Source organism: Amblyraja radiata, chromosome 17 (assembly GCF_010909765.2).
Source record: "Amblyraja radiata isolate CabotCenter1 chromosome 17, sAmbRad1.1.pri, whole genome shotgun sequence".
Taxonomy (NCBI): Eukaryota; Metazoa; Chordata; class Chondrichthyes; order Rajiformes; family Rajidae; genus Amblyraja; species Amblyraja radiata.
The window spans coordinates 34,637,534-34,654,116 of record NC_045972.1 but is presented as its reverse complement, the minus strand read 5'-3'; the positions used below and the strand labels follow the sequence as shown (position 1 = coordinate 34,654,116).

The following is a 16,583-nucleotide window of genomic DNA, read 5'->3' as shown; positions in this document are numbered from 1 at the left end:
TAGGCCATTCGGCCCTTCGAGCCTGCACCGCCATTCAATATGATTATGGCTGATCATCCAACTCAGTATCCTGTACCTGCCTTCTCTCCATACCTTAGCCACAAGGGCCACATCTAACTCCCTCTTAAATATAGCCAATGAACTGGCCTCAACTACCTTCTGTGGCAGAGAGTTCCAGAGACTCACCAGAGATACTATCGTATCGTATCTACCAAGCAGCAGTGCTCCCTACCATCTTGCACACCTTGGTGACTTGAACTACTACAAGAGGCACTTCAGTACCACCAACAGTGGCTTCCAAATCCTTTGGGAGGATAAGAGAACCAACGTTAGCATCCGCCCCCAAACAATGTTAATGGCATTGAGATCTTAATTACATTCAGATGGCTCCGATGGACAGTACGTTATTTGCATGGCAGATATTTTTTCTAAGCTCCAGCAGCAAGAGATTACTAAGTGGACAGAGGAAAACATTAAAGGGTATTCTCAAAGTCTCTTTCAAAAAAAAAAACCCCATTGGCTCATGGGAATCCCTGGCTGTTCAAGTTGGCACAGAAACATTTGGATGTCATAACAATGTCATCTGTTTATTGTGAGGATGCAGAAAATCAGTGTAAACAGTAGAAGCAGCACACTTCCTCAAATTACCAATGTGCTCACCAACAAACACATCTTGTCAGCATCTATCTATACTATTACTAAAACTCTGATCTTGACCACTTCCGGTTTGCTTTTTTTAAATTTGCGCAAAACGGTACCATTTATTGCTAGGATTTTTTCGCCACCTTACTCACCGTTCTCCTCTCCAAGCGCACCAAGTTTTGTTCCGATTGGTGGAAGATTATAAACGTTTTGAAGGTTTAAAAAATCGTGAGATCAGCAGATTAGTCTTCTCGCCAGTCAGTCACCATGAAGGTAACGCCCCTTCCGGCACCCGCTGTAGAATAAATCCCCGGAGGCGGAGCTGAGTAAACAAGTGCCGATTGAGTCTGCAAGAATGTAGTCGGGAAAGCCGCCGTGTGGCGTCGGGAAAGTCGCTGTGGAGTCGGGAAAGTCGCTGTGGTCGGGAGGTGCTGTGTGGTGTCGGGAAAGTCGCTGTGTGGAGTCGGGAAAGTCGCCGTGGTCGGGAGGTGCTGTGTGGTGTCGGGAAAGTCACTGTGGAGTCGGGTAAGCTGCTGTGGAGTCGGGAAAGTCGCTGTGGTGTCGGGAAAGTCGCTGTGTGGAGTCGGGAAAGTCACTGTGGTCGTGAGGTGCTGTGTGGTGTCGGAAAAGTCGCCGTGTGGAGTCGGGTCAGCTGCTGTGGAGTCGGGAAAGTCGCTGTGTGGTGTCGGGAAAATCACTGATGTCCGGTGGCCGGTGAGTGCAGTCCCTCCCCCCCCCAACACCACCCCCCCCCTCCCACGCCACTGCCACGCCACCCACTTAGTCTAGTACGCCTTAAAAGTCATATTAGGACCCATAGAACTGAGTCGCAACAATCATCCTAAAGGGATAATAAATTATATGGAAAAGGTTATGGCACTGGAAATCATGAAGATTTATCGAGGTGGGAGGAGAATATTAACTGAGGGTTGTATAAAACTATGAGGATCCCAGAAGAGTAAGTAGGAAGGACCTATTTTTCTTGAAGGGGACAGAAACCAGGTTGCATAGATTTTAACTAATTAGCAAGAGGGTTAGAGGAGGGAATGACAAATGTTTTTTATGCACAGGGTGTTAGGGGTCTGGAATTCCACCTGAATGTGAATTTTCCACAATTCTAATAGAATGCAGGAAACATTTTCTCATTATCTACTCTGGCGATTCCGCTTCGATATTTAGATTTGGGATGAGCATTATCTTGGAAAGTACTTATCATGCAATTTAACAATCTTGAGGCATTTGAAGCGTTCGTACAGTTTAAATCAGTACTTACTAGAGGACCAAAACAATAAATTTAGAATTTATTTTCACTTTTGTTGCAGAAGAAAATGAATTTTTAGAAATAAATACACAAAGTATTAAAATTGATGTACAGTGGAAAGTATTTCTAATTTCTTACTGAAAAATTGATTCAACCCAATAAAAGTACATTCTCTCTTTTACTAAGAATCAGACTGGAGAATTACATGTTTGGTAAGTAAATTTGAGATTCTGTGTCATACAATCATTAAATAGTCTACAAGGATGAGTGGACTATTTTTACAACAGCAAATAGACTAAAAATACTCAACTATGTAACTGGCATTTACCAATATTTTTTTTCCGGAACCGATTAAAAAAAATGTTAATGAGTGCTTGTACTACCAACACTAATTAGATTACCGTACATAAAATATGCATTTTCAATTCATCTAAAAGGGCAACCCAATTTTATGATGTGTTTATTATAAAGCACCATTTTATTAAAGACAAGAATTTTTTTTTTAATTTCTCACATTAAGGACTTATTTTTTAAGTGCTGTATTTTCACCAATCACCAGGAAAGATCCATCTGGATTAGCAAGTGGCAAATCAATCCTTTGGACTGCAAGGGCAAATAGAAATATTTCAGCACTGGTTTCTTTGTTGTTGTGACAGTCTTGCCCCAGCACGTATGCAGGCAGTATTGCCTCACATATAACATTGTTACTTTACACTGTAAATGCAGCATCAGCAATGAAACAGAACGCTACGTTCCATTCCTGCCTACATAGTGACAACTCACTTCTTCATTGGCAATAGGATGAGCCAATGCGGCCTACAAGTAGAATAAAAGTAAATACTTTGCTATTATTACAATCCTCCCTGCCTTCCCATTAACCCTGCAATAGGGAAGCCTTCCAGACTTTAACATTTGGTTTAATGAAATTTCGATTTCTTGTTTTTAGAATGCTAAATTAACTGATTACAGAAATTAAAATAAACTTAAAGTGAAGGATTAATTTCTAGCCATGTGACCCACCATGTAAAACATGTGACAAAGTTTAAATTCACAAGTATGATAAGTGATCAACTCATTCACTTTAACGTTAAGCCTCATCTATTGTAGGTGTATTTAAAAGAAGGAAGCATTGGTCTTCATTTCTTCTGTTTGCGAACAACTCTCGCATGATGCTCTTCAAAATCTTTATCCATCAGTGTACAAAAGAAGAGCAGCTGCAAGGACCTAGTAAGTTTACCTGCGAAGGAAAGATGGAACCATTTAGGACCCAGAAATGTGAAGTGACAAGTGAGGCCTTGTATTTAAAATTTAATGGCCTCACTTTTTCCATCTCTAATCTTCACCCAAAATATTATATTTTTCATCCTTCCCAGTGTTACATGGGAACAGGTTCAAGGATCTGACTAATTGAACAGGAAAAGGCTCACCCATTTAGTCCATATAGTTATTACAGATCCGATCTATTGACAAGAGAGAGAACAGAAACAATACTTGTCTCGATATGCGCAGGCCCGTTTTACAGTAGCACACCTCTCTCTGCCTCCGTCTGCTACGCTGATCGGCGAACTCTTATAAAAGAACTAACTCATGGCTTTCCAGCGCCTGCCTTTATATAGGCAGAAATCAGCGGTTGAAATAACCGCCATTAAGTCCTGGCCAATAGTGCGGCTTCCAAATTCAAACTGCAACCAAAGGTAGGGGCCTGCATCCGAGCGAGTGTCCCCCCCCCCCCCCCACCCTTTGGAAACAGCGCTGTAGGCGTGAAGCTTTAAACATATCGCTACTGGCCACAGCGCTATCAGCTTTTAAACATACCGCTACTGGCCACAGCGCTATCAGCCTCGGATGGTTCGCGCGATATACGCTTATTACACCCATGCCATTGGTGACCTCATCAGTCAACCTTATGAATTGGAACTTACTTCCTTACAGCTCTCTTAACTTGGTTTGCTTTTCATTATGCCTTTTACTTATTAACCATTTTTTATTATACATAATTAATTTTAATATGGGTATAATCCCATGCAAGGCAAAAAAAGAATAAAACGTTCTATTGATACTTTAAGTGATCTTCGGTGACAAATAGGTACTTGTCAATTTACTGGCACGTAAGTGTGAAATTCCCTTAAAATAGAAGGGGAAATGAAAAAAAAAACAACAAAAAAGGGTGCATAAAGCAAGTGTCAATTGTGGAGATTTTATTCATTTGGCATTTAAGTGAATAGTAAACCTCTCATTATTCAGTGAATGAACCCTTTCTATTTAAAAATATATATTTCATAGCCTAATACCTCCCACTAATGAATAGCAGTGAAAAATGATTAAGGAGGTCATTAATATTAGATTTTGTTTTCACTCAATTGATGAGTTACACTTCACTGAAGAAACTTGGTGCGTGAAGCTTTAAACATATCGCTACTGGCCACAGCGCTATCAGCTTTTAAACATACCGCTACTGGCCACAGCGCTATCAGCCTCGGATGGTTCGCGCGAAACGCTTATTACACCCATGCCATTGTTAACCATTGCAACCACAATAAATGACAATATTTAATCCATTTGTGAGATCAGTTATCTTTTGGTTTTAGAAAAAGATGTTGTTTCAGTAACTTTGGCATAATCCTTCGGGCATGGAATGGAGCTTGTTTTTCAGATTGTTACCCAGCTACTTTGCTACTTTCCTTTTGGAGCTGAAGTAAGAGACGAATTGCAAAACTCAAATGCTGTGTCAAAGCAGCTTCAAATTTACTATCACAAAAATATTTGGTATATTTTTTATGGTCTATCATAGATAATTTTATGTTGAGCACAAATTGAAAGAAACAAATAATCATCGGAAAAAATTCAAGTGCTTATTGTTTATTAAGCATTTTACCTGAAATCCTCTGTATCCAAACAGGATATGATACTCTTGACACCAATCTTGATAAGAAATAGACTGGGATTCCTGTCAATCCAATTCCAATCCCAATTAGGGAATTAATAGTGTCGGTGTATGCAGGCACTGCTATCAAACCCAAAATGCATACGCAGAAGAGGGTTGGATAAAACATGCTGATCTGAAGCAAGAGTGAGAAAAGTGATCATGCTTCCAAAACAGACATTTGCACAGACATTTTAATTATGAGTTAAGGTTGTGTTTAATTACCGTGAGAAAAATATGGAGGATTTATCTGATATGCTTAATATTAAAAGGATATGCCATTTACTACTGGTGAGGAGAGAGTCCAACACAAGGAAAACTAATCTTAACATTAGTGCCAATCATACAGGAGTTATTAGGAAGTAGCGTTTCACATAGGCACCAAAATATCTGGATTTTCTCTTTCAATGATAATGGAGGTTAGGACCAAAAATTTGATTTAAAAAAAAAAATTAGGCAAGGATTTAAGGCATATGAAACCTAATTGAGGACAATAACATACGGCCAAAGAGTATGGTAAGGGGGTTGAATGACTTATTCTAGTTCTCATACATTACTTCTGGCATCCCTTAAAAACCTACAGTATCAGACCTATTATCTTAGATCTCACATAATTTTCTCCCTCTTTCACAGGATCTGCTAGACTTCAGCATTGTTTTTTGTTCAGATTTTTAGCATATGCTGGGTCCTATCTCATTGTTCCAACAGTTCTTTACTTTCCTCTGTGCCTCTTCTTTCTACATCTCTTGCAGGTAGATTAACTGGTATTACAAACAATAGGTGCAGGAGTAGGCCATTCGGCCCTTCGAGCCAGCACCGCCATTCATTGTGATCATGGCTGATCATCCCCATCAGTACTCCGTTCCTGCCTTCTCCCCGCATCCCCTGACTCCGCTACCTTTAAGAGCCCTATCTAGCTTTCTCTTGAAAGTATACAGAGAACCGGCCTCCACCACCCTCTGAGGCAGAGAATGCCACAGACTCATACCTCTCTGTGTGAAAAGGTGTTTCCTCATCTCTGTTCTAAGTGGCTTACCCCTTATTGAACTGGCCCCTGGTTCTGGACTCCCCCAACATCAGGAACATGTTTCCTGCCTCTAGCGTGTCCAAATCCTTAATAATCTTGTTTCAATATGATATTGCCATGTTCCTGCTTGTACCACTTCCAGGGCTGTTAATAATCTTTCCATTAACTGTACACTTTCCCCTTACATTCGACCTCCCAAAGCGCAGCACCTCTTACTTGCTCTGATTAAACCATCCGTCATTTCTCCGCCCATAACCTGTAACTGACCCATATCTCGCAGTATGCTTTGACAGCCTTCCTCACTGTCGGCAAGGAGGAAGAATATAACATTAAAAAAAGGAAGGCGAGAAAGAGCCAAGAAAGATTATCAAGCCTTCAGTGCCTCTTCTCATCATCTGTTATTGGTGTACTCTTGGTCTCCACCCTAACATGGAAATTCCTTTGTTCTCTCCACCCCTCCACATCTCGGGAAGTTTAAACATGTGTGATTTCAAATGCTTTCCCAATTTTGAAGAAAGGTAATCTACCTGAAACATGAACTCTTTCTCCACAAATGCTGCCTGACCTGCTGAATGTTTTATGTTTTTATTTTATATTATCAGTATCTGTATTTTGTTGCAATAATTTAATGGCCTATGTGAATTTTAACATTGAGTACCCACAAGTTCATAATGGTCATAGCTGATCTTGTTTCATCTACCATTTGCCCAAGTACTTTTCAACTGACCCAAATGGATCATGAAGGTGGTCGGAACATTGGCTAATTTACTCCCTCCCTTAATCAAAGAAAATAATTACATTTGCTCTGATCTTGGCTGACAAGATCATGTGAACATTGCCTGCCTGCCTTGTCTATTGAATAAAATATTGACGCTTAGTTAACTTTTTGGTAGTTTTGGTTTATTATTGTCACGTGTACCAAGATTTTGTGAAAAACCTCTTTGTGCGCTATCCAGTCCAAGCATACATGAGTATAATCAAGCCATACACAAATACAACAGTAGTGCAAAGAGTGAAATAACCAGGGTGCAGAATATAGTATAGATACCGAGAAAGTGCTGATTTTTTTAAAGTGCAACGGCTACAATGAGGTAGATTGGGAGATCAGGACTGTACCCTTAATTTATAAGAGGTCAATTCAGCAGTCTGATAACAACTGGGAAGAAGCTTTTCCTGAATCTGGTGATACCTGCTTATAAACGTTTATGTCTTCTGCCTGATGGACGGAGAAGTGGGAATAACCCGGCCGTAAATCATGCTTGTTGCTTTCTTGAAGCTGTGTGAATTGACGGACTAGGCTCATTACACAAATCTCCATAATGGTAGGTCTTACCTTCAGAGGCCTGGGTCGATTTGGCTGCTTCCAGCGCAGGTAAATTTGCCCAGTAACAGCCAATCCAATAAAGAACCAATAACTAAAGCTGAAGTAGTAAATGAGTCTATAGACATCCCGTACACTTAGGTAGATAATTGATAAAATTCCCTGTTAAATTGAATATCATCATCATCAGTTGTAAAATCAGAGTACTAAAAATACTAACAAATCCTTAATTACGTAATAAAAAGGTTTGTCTGAAGTTGTTTCTTTTTATTTAATGGAGGCCTGACTGATGGTTGATTGTTTTTTTTACTGTGATAATTCAAATAAAGTAGTATTAGGTACGTACAGAATTCTGAGCAAATTCTAAGGTGAATCAGCAACCAAGGACTTCCTTGTCCTGACTTCAAAACTTCTGATATAATTAGTTTCTCCCAAAAATTATTTGAATACATGGGAAAAAGAGAAGAGAAGCAGCACAAAATGAACTGCTAAAAAAAGTATGAAAGAATAGGTCAACACCAGGATCTCTATCAATGGGATTCCAAGAAGAATTTTCTGCATCTCTTTTGCTAACGATCTACGTATGAAATATTGCGATTCACTCATATATGTTATTTTCTACTGCCGGAACCTATGGCTACTGGTTGCCATTAAATTATAGGTGATGAATTCCTGTCACGATATAGTTCAAGGTCTCCACAACATGTCCCAGTTTAACATCCATTCTTCCATTTGGGAAAGGATCCATATGGGAAAGCTGTGCAGAAAATCCAATGCAAGATTGGTACTAGAGACCACTTTGCTTCTTGACACTGCACATGGACTTTGACTGGCCTGCCAAAGCTCGCGTATTTCGTTACCTATTAGTCCTCTTCAGTAAGACTGCTTCTACTGAGCTGTCATTTGATCCTTTTCAGCAAGAATTCCCCTTTGAGAAACCAGCTTTGGGCTATTTAACCCTTGACCTATTAGCATATGAGTGGCTAATCATGTGCTCTAAACTAACCTCTAAATCACACAGTTCCAGTATCTGAATTTATTGTAGAGGCTACTCAATCTAGTGATTCTGTGCCCACATTGTTGTTGTCTTCTCATTCTTGCACCACAACCTAAACAAGTTGTAGATGCAAGGATAGATGTGCAGTGTGTGGTGAGGACAGGGTGGAAAGGAAAGTTAGCTGTGCATGCTTATGCATTATGCAGCTCGTAAATAAAAATAGATTATATAAAATGCTGGATGGAAGGGGTGTGAGAAGGAAGAATATAGGTGAGAGGATAACATCATCTTCAATGAATTCCATGCCACCACTAGATTACAGTTGCTCAAGTCATTTCACAGGGAGATAATGACATAGGCATGTTTCTTCCCTTCCGGTTCACTAACACAGTCACAATTAGTGCCACCTTGATCAGCAAGAGTTGTAATGTGAGCATTCCACAATAGGTTTGAGTGATGTGCCCACATTGAACATTTGGAAATTTAAGCTAGATTTGAAAAATACTCGAATGCCTTGCAGTGATAAAAATGCTTGAGTTTGTGGAGTACTATATATATATATATAAGTGATACAGCGTGGAAACAGGCCTTTCAGCCCAACCTGCCCACACCGGCCAACCTGTCCCAGCTACACTAGTCCTATCTACCCGCGTTTGGTCCATATCCCTCCAAACTTGTCCTATCCATTTTCTTGTCTAACTGTTTCTTAAACATGGGATAGTCCCAGCCTCAACTACATCCTTGGAAGTAAGAATTGTGCCTACAGATTTTGTTTGGTATGTGATGGAAAGGAGTGGGAGTGTATTGATCATAGCAGGTGCTATGCCAATGGTATGGTATTTCACTGACTAACCACATATGCAAAGTCATTGCCCTTTTTGTTTGCAGCACTGCATTCATCACCTCATCATTCCTTTGAACTCTCTTCAAATTGCCTTTATTGTGCACACCTGCACTTTTTAAATTACTATCTAATATATTTCCTGCAGTCTCTAAATTTTATTTGGAACCTTTCATGACTTCAGACTGCTTGTAAATGTTCTATGACTAAAGAAATGCTGTATCCATGTAACGTTTGGCCTGAGACCAAATGTCAGGTGAATTGTTACCTTTTTTTGAGTATTGAGCATTTCGAGTAATATATGTAAAGGAAATGTATTGGACAAATTTGTGGCATGGTGGCGTAGCGGTAAAGCTACTGCCTTACAGTACCAAAGACCCGGGTTCGATCCTGACTACGGTTGCTTGTCAGTCGGAGTTTATACATTCACCCTATGACATGCGTGAGTTTTCTCTGAGATCTTCGGTTTCCTCCGACACTCCAAAGATGTACAGGTCTGTAGGTTAATTGGCTTGGCATAAATGTAAAATTGTCCCTAATGTGTGTACGGTAGTGTTAATGTGCGGTGATTGCTGGTTGATGCGGACTCGGTGGGTTGAAGGTCCGATTTTCGTGGTGTATCTAAACTAAACTAAATTAAATTGAATGGGACTGAAAGCTGACAAATCCCCTAGAATAGATTAGCTATATTCTGGGGTCCTAAGAATTAGGAGCAAAAAGAAATGAGAACAGCTGGAGGAATTCAGCAGGCCAGCCAGCATCCGTGGAGGAAAATGTACAGTTGATGTTTCGAGACCCTCTAGCGGAATAGAAAGAGTAGTGGGAAACAGCCAGTGTAGAGAGGTGGAGTGAGGTGTAGGCAAGACCTGGCATGCAATAGGTGGGCACAGGTGAGGAAGGATTAATTAACATATAACAGTCAGATGGGGGATGGAAGTGTGAGATAGCAACAGTGGCTGGGAGAGAGAGAAAGGGACAGAGGAGGTGTAGATCACCTGAAATTGGAGAATTCAATGTTCATACATTGGGTTGGAGACTACCCAGTCTGAATATGAGTAGCTGTTCCTGTTTGTGTTTGGCCTCACCTTGCCACAGGAGGAGCAATAATAGTTTCTTCTCTTTCAGTCTAGATTAGGGGTTTCGGTCCAAAACTATTTCTCTTCACAGATACTGCCTGACCCACTGAATTCCTTCTGCTGGTCTCTCTTTTATACAATAGAGTCCAGCACCTGCAATCTCTTGTGCTCCAATTAATTAGAAGTTAGCAGGTGTAACAAGGAGTTTCAAAAAAGGACATTGAATTGAAGTAAATAGGAAGATAAATAGAATAAAGGCATCTCTGGGTAATGAAAAGGTTCTGTTTTTAAATACGTTCAAAGTCAAATTTGTCTCTAAGTTTTAAAATATATGAAAATCACTTGATAAGGTAACATCGCTACACTATTGTAATAAATGGCATCAAAAATACAACTGACTGATAAGAAAGAAAGAAAAGTGGAGAGACACGGAGAGAGAGAGATAGAAAAAAGTTTTTTTGCTATTAATAGGAGAGTATGTTTGAATGTCAGTTGGACTTTTGAATTTAATAATATGGGAGCTTGTTTGTATGGACTGGTGTCTGTAAGTCATAGGTTTGTAACCTGGGGACAGCTTGCATCAACTTTAATGGAAGGATGACTAATGAAGCAGATGACTAAGAAAATCTTGCTGTGTACACTGAATCTGTGGAAGAAGGAACAAGGAAATGGCAGAAGAGTTGAACAGGTACTTTGTGTCTTCCTTGGTAAAGACAGAACCAATCTCCCAGATGTACTAGAGGACAGAGGATCTAGGGAGACAGAGGAACTGAAAGAAATTTGTATTAGGCAAGAAATAGTATTGGTAGACTGATGGGACTGAAGGCTGATAAATCTCCAAGGCCTGATGTACTCAAGGAGGTGGAAGTCGTGGACACTCTAGAAATTGTGGATGCATTGGTGATCATTTTCCAATGTTCTATAGATTCAGGATCAGTTCCTGTGGATTGGAGGGTAGCTAATGTTATCCCACTTTTCAAGAAAGGAGCGAGAGAGAGAAAACGGGGAATTATAGACCAGTTAGCCTGACACCGGTGGTGGGGAAGATGCTGGAGTCAATTATTAAAGAAGTAATAACAGTGCATTTGGATAGCAAAGGATAGGTCCAAGTCAGCATGGATTTAGGAACGGGAAATCCTGCTTGGCTAATCTTCTGGTATTTTTTGAGGATGTGACAAGTAAAATGGATGAGCCAGTGAATGTAGTGTATCTGAACTTTCAGAAAGCCTTTGATAAGGTCCCATACAGATTAGTGGGCAAAATTGGAGCACATGGTATTGGGGGAAGGGTATTCACATGAATAGAGAATTGATTGGCAGACAGGAAACAAAGAGTAGGAATAAACGGGTCCCTGTCAGAATGGAAGGCAGTGGCGAGTGGAGTGCAGCATGGCTCGGTGCTGGGGCCGCAACTATTTACAATATATATTTATGATTTAGATGATGGGATTAAAAGTAACACGTGGAAATTTGCAGATGACACAAAACTGGGTGGCAGTGTGAACTGCGAAGAGGATGCTAGGAGTTTGCAGGGTGATTTGGACTGGTTGAGTGAGTGGGCAGATGCATGGTAGATGCAGTATAATGTAGATAAATGTGAGGTTATCCACTTTGTCTGCAAGAAAAAGGAGGCAGATTATTATCTCAATGGTGTCAGATTAGGAAAAATGGAAGTGCAACGAGACCTGGGTGTCCATGTACACCAGTCAATGAAAGTAAACATGCAGGTACAGCAGGCAGTGAAGAAAGCTAATGGCATGTTGGCCTTCATAATGAGAGGATTTAAGTATAGGAGTAAAGAGGCACTTCTGCAGTTGTACAGGGCCCTGGTGAGACCACATCTGGAGTATTGTGTGCAGTTTTGGTCTCCAAATTTGAGGAAGGACATCCTTGCTATTGAGGCAGTGCAGTGTTGGTTCACGAGGTTAATCCTCTGGATGGCGGGATTGTTATATGAGGAAAGATTGGAAAGACTGAGGTTGTATTCACTGGAATTTAGAAGGATGAAAGGAGATCTTAAAGAAACATATTTAAAATTATAAAAGGACCTGACAAGCCTGATGCAGGAAAAATGTTCCCAATGTTGGGGGAGTCCAGAACCAGGGGCCACAGTCTAAGAATAAAGGGGAGGCCATTTAAAACTGACATCCTCACCGAGAGTTGTGAATTTGTGGAATTCTCTGCCTCAGAAGGCAGTAGAGGCCAATTGACTGGATGAATTTAAAAGAGAGTTAGAGCTCTAGGGGCTAGCGGAATCAAGGGATGTGGATAGAAGGCAGGCACGGGTTACTGATTGTGGATGATCAGCCATGATCACAATGAATGGTGGTGCAGGCTCGAAGGGCCAAATGGGCTCCCCCTGCACCTATTTTCTATGTTTTCTATGTTAATATTGCATTGCAAGAAGAACTCAATAGATTAAATAATGGTATGCGGATGAGGTTGTCCTGTCAGGATTCCTCTTACAGCTTTGCCACTCTCAAGAGCTATTAGACGACTATGATATTTTGTCCAAGACATCTAACAGGAGTATTCAAAAGTTGATCTCCAGGTCAGTTTATGGCGGCTTTTTATACCACTCACAAACTTCACTCCTTTATATGAAGAACCTTTGCTCGTGATGGTATGACTAAGATGGGGCTTTTTCATGTTGGATAACCATGAAAGAATTAACCTTGAACTTTGTCTTACCATACATAAACTATAGATTTGCTTCTGAAATCATACAGCATTTGCTCTGTTTAGGATTGACATTCTGTAACTGTCGACACATCCACAATTTTATTATAATTGCAGTTGGAGGAAAAAGAACAAATGGTGAGGACAGCAAAAGTAAATCTTACATTTACTATTAGTGCTGGTACTGGTGTCAATCGTGTCACATGGATCATTGACATTATTTGAGGGAGATGTCCTTCACGGGCTGCAGTAAAGTACAACCTGCAATGACAAGAAGAATAGTTCAAGTTCAAGTGAGTTTATTGTCATGTGTTCCTGTATAGGACAATGAAATTTGTGCTTTGCTTCAGCATTACATTCAGAATACATTGTTAAGCTGAAGAATCATTCTTTAATACACTATTTGAGATAATAAAATTACTGCAGAAATTAATTTACAAATAATTGAAACTCGATGCCTAATTAAGAAATTGGAATAATCCATTGATTAAATGAAGCAAGATTTTTAAGAGGGAATTTAATATGAAAGGGAATTCAACTACGAGATCAATTGAATTAAGTAACTTCCAATTATAAGTAAATTGCTTTCATTTCACTTAAAATATAAAACCCAGAATTTCTCGAGGACAGAAAGTGATTGCTTGTATGATCTGCTTTTCCCTTAAATATAAATCTGCTTTTCCCTTAAATTGATACCCAGCAAGCAAAGCTATTTCTGACCTGACTGCCAAGACTCTGGTATGCAATGACGTGCAAAATTGTAGGCAGTTTGCATTTCAATGCTGAACTTCAGTTCAACACAGACTACGTTTGGCAAATTGCTTCCAAAGAATCTTAAGGAAGCTCAGAACTTTCACATGGAGCTATCCCAAATTTACAAATTTGACATTTTCCAGAGAAATCCAGGCAATAAAGCTTTGTTATTGTAAATTTTACAAAAATAGATGGAAAAATGTTATAGAAGGAAAGCATCACAGTGAATAGATGGGTCCCAACTTGAAACATAATCTATCCATTTCCCTCCACAGACTCTGACCGAGCTGCTGGGTTCCTCCGAAACTTCCAGCATCTGCATTCTGTTGGGTTTCCAGGTAACCATATTTTGTGGATCAGTGTGGTATAAAACTGACTTTGACTCCAAGAACAGAAACAGTAAGGTGGACTCAGGAATGGACAGAAGAATGAAAATTACACGATGAGGCCAGATGTGAAGGAAAATGACGACAAAGGTTGGTGCAGCCAAGAGTCAGGTGATGAGAAAAGACAGATTTTTTTTTAATGGACCTGGACTTCCATCATTCAGGTTATCTGGTACACATATTTGATCACATTTTGATCACAGTATGGCTCGGGGAACTTCAGATTGAAAAAAACTTTGTCCACAAAAGAAATGACAAGAAAAATTGTGGCTTAAAAGTTTCATCCATAATCTGGGCAACAAGAATTGAAACCATTAACAACAAGCGATTCATGGGTTCTCACAATGTGCTTTAGCTTCTGTAGAAAAATGACTATAAAGAGTGTTCTGATGGAGAGTAAACCCTGGAAATATGCCTCACACAGGAATGTAGTGGAGCTACAGAAAAGGTTACAAAGAGAATGATGAAATTGATACCCAGTCTGTAAATTGAAAGAGTAGAAAAAAAAGTTACCAAAACCAAAGGCAGAAACCAAAGGCAGGCAGACAGAAAAAACGAAAAGGCCAAAACCATCCAAGTGTTCCTAAACCAGAAGCCATCTATAAATTAGGAGGTCCATAATCTTCTGAGGATGAGATCTTGGGCATTCAACTCTGTCAATGCAGATACAAACAAGAAATCCATGTACGATCTTGATAAGACCATCAAAAAGGCTAAAAGGGCTTTTGCTCCAAATTGGAGGATGAGACGAACAATCGGCAGCTGTGACAGGGCTTGCATGCCATCACTTCCTACAAAGCAAAACCAAGTGGCAGCTCAAGAAACAGCGAGGCATCATTACCAAGTGAACTCAATATGTGCCACACACACTTCGAGATGGTGAATGCTGACATGGTATTGTAATCTCAATCACAGAGGGTGAGTAAGATCCTTCAGGAGAGTGAACCCTTGGAAAGTGTCTGGACCTGATGTACTAGGTCGCATTCTCAATACCACTGACTGGAATTTTTGTGGACATTTGCAACCACTCATTATTGAGCTACAATTTGCCTACCGTCACAATAGATCTAAGGCGTGACGCGATCTTGCTGGCTCTCCATGCACTGAATCTCTTGGACAATAAAAACACATACATAAAGTTGTTGATCATCGATACATCTCAGCGCTCAACACCATAATTCCCTCGCTGCACATCGTTTTGTATTTGGATCCTCGAATGCTTCATCAACAGACCCCAATTGGTGTGAATTGGCAACAGTAATTCCTCCTTGATAACCATCTGCACCGTGGCACCTTAAGGCTGTGTGCTCATTTCCCTGCTGTATACAGTTCCAACTCCATCTTTAAATTCACCGATGACACCATCATTGTTGGACAAATTATAGGTAATGAATCAGAATATAGGAGGGGGATTGATCATCTAAACTTGAATGGAACCAGAACAACAACCTTCCTTTCAACGTCAATAAGACCAATTTGCTGTTTTTTTTTACCTTAGAACACCTAGGCAAGGATCCACAATCCTGTCTTCATGGGCGGGTCAGTGGTGGACAGAATCAACAATTTCAAGTTCCTGGGCATGCATATTTCTGAAGATCTGTCTTAGACCCAGCACATGGTGAAAAAAGCCTATCAATAGCTTTACTTCCTTAGAAGATTGAGGAAATTTGATCTGTTGATGAATACTGTCTTGAATTCAATAGGTGTGTGATAGAAAGCATAATGACTGGTTGTATCACAGTCTGGTCTGGCAACTCAAAAACCCCAGGAACGAAGGAGATTACAAATAGTGGTGGAGTCTGTCTGAAATATCATGGGTACTGACCACCCAACCATCGAAGATATCTATTGGAAGCGCTGCCTCAAAAAGACAGCATCATCAAGGACTCACACCACCCTGACCATGCCCCCATTTCACTCAGCTATCAGGAAGAACATGTAGGAATCTGAAAACCATGACCTCCAGGTTCAGTAACAGATTCTTCCTAAAACCATCAGGCTATTGAACACTACAAATACTACCTAAGCTATGAACTCTCTTGGTTGCATCAGGGACTTTGGGCTTTCATCTATTTTGCACTAATATTGGTTTATTTTATTATTGAGCTTTTTTTGTCTAGTTATGTTGCGTACTGTGTTTACTGACCTGCTATGCTGCTGCAAGTAAGAATTTAATTGTTCTGTTTGACAATTAAATACTCTTATTTCTTGACAATCAAACAGAGACTTGCCATTGTCAGATCCTCGCCTTGTTCCAAATATAATAAACACATTCCAAGGACACTGAAAACAAACACTTTGTTTTTATTCCTCCATTCCTTTACATCCCGGCAACAGATGCTCTCTGACTTTTCCTCCCACCTTGCACTCACCACACTCGCTTCTCCACTTGGGTCAAATAGATTCGAGCTGCTTCGTTAAACGCCATATCTGCTTCAAAAACTGAACTAAATAATTACTAGTTCATCCTCGTCGCCAATGTCAGATCCTCTTCATGTACTCGGCAAACATCTGAGAAATGAACTGAGGCCCATTGATTGGATATAATGTCACTGGTAGACCGTGTCTTGCGAAGATTTCCATCAAAACTGCTAAACTTTTCCAACGTTATAGACTTCATTATTGCATACTCATCATATCTGCTGTGATAGTCAATTACAACTAGTATTGACTCTCCT

At 40.1% G+C, this 16,583-nt stretch overlaps 1 protein-coding gene across 1 annotated transcript in view; it reads right to left on the bottom strand.

The window, feature by feature from the left end:
• Nucleotides 1-4,541: 4,541 nt before the first annotated feature.
• Nucleotides 4,542-16,583, bottom strand: part of LOC116982719 (Y+L amino acid transporter 2-like) — a 56,354-nt gene continuing 44,312 nt past the window's right edge. The window contains exons 6-8 of the mRNA XM_033036107.1: nt 12,931-13,027; nt 7,187-7,336; nt 4,542-4,962 (exon numbers count right to left, since the gene is read on the bottom strand). Coding sequence (XP_032891998.1) covers nt 4,756-4,962; nt 7,187-7,336; nt 12,931-13,027 — 454 coding nt within the window. The 3' untranslated portion in view covers nt 4,542-4,755. The remainder of the gene's footprint in view (nt 4,963-7,186; nt 7,337-12,930; nt 13,028-16,583) is intronic.